The sequence below is a fragment of the Laccaria bicolor genome, genomic scaffold (genome assembly GCF_000143565.1).
Source record: "Laccaria bicolor S238N-H82 LACBIscaffold_35 genomic scaffold, whole genome shotgun sequence".
NCBI lineage: Eukaryota > Fungi > Basidiomycota > Agaricomycetes > Agaricales > Hydnangiaceae > Laccaria > Laccaria bicolor.
In genome coordinates, this window is record NW_001889906.1 from 420,540 (window position 1) to 429,665 (window position 9,126).

The 9,126-nt window shown below is 44.6% G+C and overlaps 1 protein-coding gene across 1 annotated transcript; it reads right to left on the minus strand.

Moving 5' to 3' along the window:
* Window positions 1-3: 3 nt before the first annotated feature.
* LACBIDRAFT_331715 (uncharacterized protein) lies at window positions 4-2,548 on the minus strand (the record flags this gene model as incomplete). The annotated part of the gene is made up of 8 exons (XM_001886118.1): window positions 4-335; window positions 424-563; window positions 620-1,346; window positions 1,400-1,732; window positions 1,788-1,817; window positions 1,894-2,040; window positions 2,120-2,201; window positions 2,366-2,548. The coding sequence occupies 8 exons, from the start codon at window positions 2,546-2,548 to the stop codon at window positions 4-6; spliced, it is 1,974 nt and encodes a 657-aa protein (XP_001886153.1).
* Between the last annotated feature and the right edge of the window lie 6,578 nt (window positions 2,549-9,126).

Below are 9,126 nucleotides of genomic sequence, written 5' to 3' on the forward strand. Positions count from 1 at the left end.
ATCTCACCCCATTCCTTCATCAACGTATTCAGTATCATCGCCAAATACACCAACCCAAGCACCAACACCCCCGTGATAGCCACCCGTGTACCCAAAACTGCTGTTGCGCTTGACGGTGCACGGGAGGAAGGATCGTTGCCTGATCCGGTAAGCCAAATGAATGAGAGGATGAATGTAATGAAGAAGAGCATTGACCTGTGGGGAAAGGAAGAAAGCATGAGGGCGAGGGTCAGCAAGGAGGGTAAAGGTAAAGATTACCAAGCCATCGACACCGCCGGCATCGCCAGTAACATCCAAACATTCCACCATATCGCAGTATTTGTCCTCCTTGCTTCCTAACACCAGCATCCCAAACAATCAAGTTGATCATTCTTTTTTGAACACAAAAACGTACCTCAGCCCACCTCGAAGCTCGATACATACTCCTCATAGTCCCAAACCTCACAATGTATATACACCCATACGAAAGACTCATCAGAGCACATATCAACGAGAGCAGCGCAGTGCTCCTCGTAATCAGGTCGTCGGCTGCTTCAGGGATTTGCAAGATTGCCAGAAGGGTCCTACAATTTTTTTATTAGCTCTGTTGTACTTGAAAGGGGAACAAAAAGAAACGCACGGAATCAATAAAGCAGAAACAAGATTCAATGTCTTCCACTCTTTCAATAACGAATTTATAAACGCCTCCCAATAATCAAATCCATTCGCTGCCGCACCCAGCACCCCTGATGTCCCTTGGTGTCCACTAAACCCAGACACCCATCTTCCAGAACCACCATGAAAAGGCGCCCCATTGGCAGAGTTAACTCCAGCCCCACCTCCACCCTGAGAATTCAAGTCCAACTCAACCATCCTCGCAGCCCTCAAAGAATACATCGCAGCCCTCGAAGAATACATCGCAGGGAACCTCAGCAGCAAAAAATTGTGGTATACCAGTCTGGGAAGGGTATTGCTCAAGAACAGACGTGCAGCTTCACAGAATGACTTGATAGAGGTGACGTTGATGAACTTCAAATTGGGGTTGTAGGAGCCGTTTGACGATGAATTGAAGGAGGGGGAGGGGGAGGTCCCTGGGCCTGAAATTGCGTCTAAGCCTGGGCCGGCGCCAGTCTCGAGGTCGACATCTAGAGGCGAGAAAGAGGAAGGGTGACGCCACTCTTCTGGTAAAAAGGAAGCCGTGCGCGACCGGGAGGGGGAGTGGGAGGGAGGGGGGAATCTGAAAGGCAAGTTAATGTTTGTATTTGGCCCTGTTTGCGGGTTTGGGTTTGGATCGTGACAGTCTGATGTACCAGGCGCGGGACTAGATGGCATGGGGTTGCTCCCTCTTGCTTGAAGCCGAAAGAACACTGGCAAAACAGTTTAACAAATTAGGAGTTTAAGAAGAGGTTAGAAGGCATACCTTGACCGACGCTTTGCGTAGTAGTCAACGACCCACTGCCACCGGTAGTATCAGAGGAAACTCCCCTGGGCATCCCTCCATCAGCAACAGACATACTGTTCGTCTCCGTATTCAAGCTTCCATCCCCCACCGCATGATTAAGATTCAGTGGGGTATTCAAGCTAGACTGAGAATTGGAGTTATTTGCCGAAAACGACCCGTGTTTCGCACAAATCGTCGTAATACCAAAATTCGTAAGCCCCGTCGACGTTATCGTGCCAGTGGTGTATATGGGAGACGCAGGGGGAGCGGAGAACTTGTCGGAGTCGGAGGGTCTGACCTTTGTAGAGAATTCTGTGCAGTCTTCGTATCGAGATTTGAAAACAAGAAAACAAGGAACGATGCTCACCTGGACTGGCACCTGACGTTCGACGCTGTTCTAAGTTGAACTTGTGCAGACCTTCAGAGTATGAGGATGATCATGAAGACTTTACGAGACGAGCAAGAATTTTCACCTCGAGCCATGATTGGCCTGCTGCCTTTTGCTGTGTTCACAATCTGCCCGACCTGCCCGACCGCCTCCACCTCTGGATCTGAGCTGTTTGTTAAAGTCGTCGCGAGGACGGGTTCGAAATCCATTCCAGTGATGGAGTGTTCTTGGTCTTAGTTTTGGTAAGGGTTGGAATGGGTTGGAATTGACGGTCTGATCTGCACGTGCCGAACTTTGCACTGCAATCTTACATGTAAGAGGCGCCGGGGGGTAATAGTGACGTTCACCTGAGAACACCCCCGCCCATTCGCCGCACTGCGCGACCCACTCCGCCTTGGTCAAGTGGATAGACTCCTATGCCAGCCAAAAAAAAAAGCCCGTTCCCCAGAGCCACGAAAACGAAGACGCGACCCCCAACTGGGAGGCTCATCGTTAACGACACATTGAGCACAAACTTCTTTCGAACCAACCATCCTCTCAATATCAGGCCTACTGACCTCCGCATCCTCAAACAGCGCATAGCGCGCAAAATATATCGCAAGCAACCTCAACAAAAGATTGAGGTATACTTGTCGAGGCAGGGCATCCCCTACGAACATGCATGCAGCTTCACAGAATGAATTGATAGAAGTGACGTTTGATGAACGTTGAATCGAGGTCGTCGCAGTTGTAAGGGCCATTTCATAATGAGTTGGAGCTGGAGGAAGGGGAGGAGGGAGAGGTCCCTGAAATTGGAACCTGGCTTATGCCGTTCTCGGGGTCGAGGTCTAAATGGGGGGAAGCGGGGAAGGAGAGATCCTTGAAATTGAAACTTGGCTTACGCCGTTTTCGGGGTCGAGGTCGTAACACGAAGACCAGCTCAACCGTATATGCGTACGCCGCTGACGCGGGTTACAGGCACTAAACCTCGCTTCCACAGGAGCACCGTGGTGCGCTGTACAGTGACGGTGTAGCCCAGCCAACCACTGTTGGAAGATACGTAAAAGGAAGCTGCACGCGACCGGGAGCGGGAGAGGGGGATCTGGAATTCATGTTTATGTTTATGTTTGGCCAGACGCCCCAGGATGTGTACCTCTACCTCTTTGCGGGTTTAGAGGGTCTGGTGTCAACGCTGTTGATAGGGATTGGATGGTATGGGATCGCTTCCCCCTGCTTGAAGCCGAGAGCCTAACGCTGTGGCACAACAGTTTCAATATCAGGACCTTGAACTTGAAGAGAGGTAGGAAGACATGCCTGACCGACGCTCCGCATAGCGAGCGACCCAGTGCCACTAGTACTATGAAACGAAACGCTCTCCCCCTCCCTCTTTATCGGCCGTACGAAAGTTGATGGACAGGCTCGTCAAATGGTTTAAGGAAGCAGGATTTCATTGTCAATGGCCTCATCCTCGCCCGCGGAAACGAATGACTTGTCCCCGCATTCAAACCTCCATTTCGTTAAGATTCAGCGGGGGTATACAAGCTAGGCTCAGAATTGGGGTTGTTCGCCGAAAACGACCCGCGTTTCATCCCAGTCGTCGCAAAACCAATTCGTAGGCAACATCGACGTTATCGTACCAGTGGTGTGTATGGGAGTCCGTGAGGAGTGTAGACCTTATTGGACTCGGAGGATGTGAGCTTTGATGAGGGATCTGGGTACATCAAATAGGTTTTGGGCTGAGAGTTGAAATGTTAGGTTAGGCGGTGAGGGCTCACCTAGACTGGGTTGACTCTGAGTATGAGTACCAGTATGAAGGACTTTGATGACTCTCACCTCGAGCCCTCCGCCCCTCCATCTCCACCTCTGCATCTGCTCTCTGTTGTAGTCGGGAACGGGACGGGTTCGTAACCCATTCAAACAGTGTAAACATGCAAGCAGCAAGGAGCCTTTAGCGCCCGCAACCGTCCCAAAAGACACCGAGGGTACAAAAGGCAGTGTAACGGAGATAGCCCCGTAGTTTGTTTGGCTTGGTTACAATAGTTGAGATGCGCAAGCCAAAAGTAATTTGCGGCAGACTACTGGTGTTTGTAGCTGCTATTACATAATAGCAGGTGGCTATGTGCTTATGTGATAGCAGGTGGCTATGCATATGCTTATGTGATAGCAGGTGGCTATGCATATGCTTATGTGATAGCAGGTGGCTATGCATTTGCTTATGTGATAGCAAGTGGTTATGTAATCTAGCTCTTGACAGCCTACTTGTCACTTCTACAATACTTCTGCCCTCTCTGCAGCCTTCTACCACATTTTTACACCATATAAAATCGAAAATATATTGAGATTATTACATAAATGTGAGCTATCACCAAATTTCTATGCATTTTACTGTTTAAATTGTTAAATCAGCAACATCAGTTGAAATCAAAGTTTTGATCAGTTGCATCTGGTCATACTACTTCTCTTTCAATATGGCTGGTGTGTTCCTTGTATTCTTGCTTGTTTGGATGGCTGTATAATTATCTGGTAGATGGGGATTCTGATGAATTTTTCCATTTTTCTGCTGATGACTATATCTTCTCCAATGTTACTGAAGCAGAAGCCATTGCCTTATCTGGGTAAGTGCTCTCTCTTGCAAAAAATACCACTCATTGACATCTTACATTTATCAGTGGTACTATTTTGCTACCAGTTCCTGACTCACCTCCAGCTAGATCTGCAGAAGTTGTCCTCTCTCCAGAGTTGGAACCTTCTATGTCTCCCTTCAACCATGATTCAGTTCCCTTCTTCAGTGCTCTCTCTATTCAGAATTTGGTACCATCTTCATCTGACCATGAGATTATGGGTAGTTTAGATACAGTCTTTTCCTCTGGTCTGGAACTGGACCTACTCACAAGTTCTGCTGGAGGTAGTAATTCTTCTGTCTCTGTTTCTGTTTCTGGTCTTGGATTAGATGTCAACTCTATTCCTGGTCTGGGACCAGATGATAACCCTATTCCTGGTCTGGGACCAGATGATTACTCTATTCCTGGTCTGGGACCAGATGAGATCTCTACATCTGATCTGGAATTAATTGAGAATGACTCTGCTGATAATGATAGCATCATAAATCAGCTCTCTCAGTCTGAGATAGTTAACACTGAGCAATCTGCACCAGATACCTTAGCACCTTCTAAGCGATCTAGAGGACGTCCACGTACCCGACCATTACCAGATCCAAATGCACCAAAACGCCCTCAAGGGAGGCCTAAAAAATATCAAGATGTACAGGATACTCTGGATGATGCTGGATCTGCAATGTCTAGTAGTGAGATGACTGCAGAAGAAAGTAGTGCAAATAAGCAAAAAAAATATAAACAACCTCAGCTAAGAGATCCTAATGCTCCTCGTGGGCCTGCCTTCACATCAGTCAGTGCCTGGGTTTCCAGTGCTACTAGTGCACCACAGTCACCTCCACATTTGCCACTTTCACCTGTGGCACCAGTAACAACAACAGAACCACCACCAGTCCGTGTTATTATTTCAGAGCCAGACATTACTGGAATTGATAACAATGAAGATGCTCTTGATGCAGTGCTTGGAGTGGAAGATTTTATCTTTGACAAGCCATCTGATGATATTGACAAAGATCTTGATAATGAAGATGACTTCATAGAATCTGAAGAAATTCCAAAGCCAAAGCATACTCGTGTGAAACCACCCAAATGGTTTTCAAATGTTCTAAAAGAAAAACTCCAAACTGTTGAAAAGCGTGACAAGCTTGGAAAATACTCATTCTATGATGAGCATGAAAGCTTTTGGCTTCCACAGAAATCGTCCTGGTTCAAAATGATGAAAGCTAAAATTCTGGGCCCTGAACTATTGTATGAGCAGAGATGGTTTTTCTGGGATCCAATGCAAATGACTAGAATTAAGTGTCCAAGAGAGAGATGTAACTCTTGGTTAACTAGGCATAATATTTCCAAGAGGCCTCGCAGATGTGTTGATTTAAATGATGGATTTTGGATGATTGGTGCTCGGTACAAATGCCCAACCTGCAAGAATAAATCACAGAAAAAGACTGTCACATTCATGAGTTGGGACTCAGATATAATAAAAAGTCTTCCAAAAGCATTGTCTGCAGAATTCCCAATTGTTCTGACCCACCGCAGTGGAATGACAGATGGACTTTTTTCACTGCAGTGCTCACTACTACATAAAGGCTTGGGAACACAACAGTTCAGAGATATCCTCAGAGTTCAACATTTGCGTCGATTTGATCAGTTACAAATTCAGTACCTGGAGTTGATTGATTATACAAGAGCTGCATCTCCATGGACAAATATGATTTTTGGTGCTTTTTCAAGCTTTGATGATGCAGCAGGCTTTGCTGGTTATATACCAAGTTCTCAATGGTTCAGGGACACTTTTGATAAGTTTGTGGAATCACATCGTCCTCGAATTGACCAGTATATGGCAATGCTACCTGCTAGAATTTGTGCAATTGACCATTCCCACAAAATAACAAAGCATATTATTTTAGCCAATGGAGTGTCTATCTTTGTGGGCCTTTTGACAGTTACCAATGAGCTTGGGCAAATACGAGTACTAGCTCTGGTAGCTACAAAAGCACATGCTCAATTTGAGTATGCACTCAAGCAGATGCTAGAGTCATTGAAAATGTATGGGCATGATGAACCATGGATTTTTTATACTGATAACATCAGTGATAAAGCCTTCCTAGAAAAATGCTTTCCATCCTTGAGACGAGGCATTACCCCAATTGACAAATTTTCTGAGCTTCCAGAATTTCAAATACCTACCCATGTTCAAATTTTTGAAAAATCCTCAGTTAGCCAAATTGAAATTGCTCTTGCTACAATTCAGGAGCTATTAATTGATTTACCAGAAAGTGAAAATGTTTTTATTGGATTTGATCTTGAGTGGAATGTAGATATAACTCCTGGAAAAAGCAGGCAGGGAAAAACTGCAGTTGCTACAATTGCATATGACAATACCATATATCTGCTTCAGATTGCTCGGCTTCATGGAAATAAATTTCCAAGAGCTTTGACCAATTTTCTTCTGGAACCCCGTATCATCAAAGTTGGATGTAGAATAAAAGGTGATCTACAGAGACTTCAGAAGGAGAGTGGTTCAGAAAGTGAATTTTCTGGATTTATTGAGCTAGCACATATGGCTAAAGCATGCCGAGCAAGTCAAAATGCCAGAGTTGGGTTAGCTGAATTATCTTCATTGGTACTTAAGCAGCAGTTGCCAAAAGATAAAGCTATCCGTATCAGTGATCAGTGGGATAATGAAGTGTTATCTGAGGATCAGGTTTGCTATGCTGCCAGAGATGCATATGCTTCATTACAAATATACAAGAAACTGAAAGTATTAACAGAACTTGGAAGCGTGCCAGAAAATGCACCACCTGGGTTTCTGGTTGATATCTATCAAAGTGATTGTCAAAAGCTAATCGCAACTGGAGCTTGGGTATCAGTAGTTTCTGATGCAACTTCAATGTGCATAGTTGAAGTTAAAAAAATTCATGTTCCAGCTGCAATAATCGAGCACCACCAGTGTACACTAGCAACCCTTGGCCCCCCACCTTTCAAAATTACTTGTCGACGGAAACAAATTCACCGTGCATCAATGGAAGATATACAGGTGGCAGAAATTAGTTCATCTCTTCAGGGTGAAACTGAGTCTACCACTGAAGTTTCAGATAATCCAGACTTTTCTGAAAAAGCAATAGAAAATATTTCCAATGATGAAAGTTCATGGTTAGCTGATGTTGATGATGACTTAGTCATGGAGTCAAATTTTAAAACACCAAAAGCCTCAGATGAGACAAGTAAAAACACTGGTGAAAGGATTTTGGTTGAGTTGCAGAATGAAACATTGGAAAAACATGTGGCTGGGAAAGAGTCTGGTAGTGGTATACCCAGTCGTGTCTTGAAAGATCCTTGGCATGCATTTGACATGTTAAAAATTTCAAAATCTCATGGGCTTCGAAAAGAGTTTGCTTGTGCTCTTCATGATGCACTCTTTATTGTAAATCCCAGTGATAAAGCCAAAGTCAATGCTAGGTTGAAATTTGAAGGATCATCTTGGGAAGAGAAACTCAAGTATCATCCAAAATCACTTTGGCCCTTGGTAAGAAGAACTATTCCACCTCCAAAAGACTTGTACAAGATAGTGGAGACTTTGTTTAAAACCTATGGATCACTTAAGGATGCTACTACTGGCCAGCCACTGTTTACTGCAGCCACATGGAAAAGTGCAAAGAGCATTCTCAAATTGATTGAGGCTGGCTATCTCTCTGATCCACCAGGAATACCACTATACTATGAAGTTGGTCAAGATCGAAAGGACAATGGACTTCCAGTCTGGCGTTGTATGAGAGGAACAAATACAACAGAAGGAGGAGTTCACCACTCAATTCGTGCAGCATTTCCAGACTCATGTATCTCTGCCCGTCATGCTGACAATCTACTTGCTATATTTCAACTACATCACAATATAACTGTTGGTACAAGAAATTCAACAGGAAAAGAGTATGATGGTCATTTTGACATTTGGATGATTGATCAGCTTCAAATATTAGCTGAAAGAATGCGAGATAGAGTACCACGTTCATTTGAAATCAGAGGATGGATAAATGGTTTAATGTATGCTCCAACAAAAGAGGTCTCTGGGATTCTTCCTATTCCTGAAGAAATTAGATTCAAGTCAGCCATGCAACCAATGATGCCTGAGCCTCCAGTGAAAAAAGGTCATTGGTACTTGGCATTGCGCCAAAGTACAAAATATGCTGTTATGTCCATCCATACTGTTGCAGAGAAACAACTGTTTTCAAAGCTTATGCGTGAGCATCCAGCATTTAATCAGGAAAACCAAGATCCTGATTGGAAAAAAGCTGTAATTGTATGGAATGGTAATCATGCAAAGGGCAATGAAAATGATATTTTTTATAAGGTATGTTCTCTAGTATGACTTGTAGATTGATGCTGACTTATAAATTTTATAGCTTGAGGAGCATCTTGTGTCCCACTTTCACACATGGAAAACTACCATAACACAAGTATTAGTTACCTTACCCCACTAATACTGAGCCCCCCGACCATACAAACAGACCATAGTTGATGGTGCCTGCTGATGAGCCCATGGATCAGTTGACCCCATCAAAGGTGGACCGGCCATCAAGACTCTCTTAGGACTTGTACTGTGCATCGGCTGAGAAGTGTACCCCATGAATTGACATAGCTAAAAATGCCTTGGATCCTGGGTCAACCGATCTCTTCATGGATTGGGCTCAACATGTGTCATGGGTCAGCTGAAGAGCTCTAAATCCCAT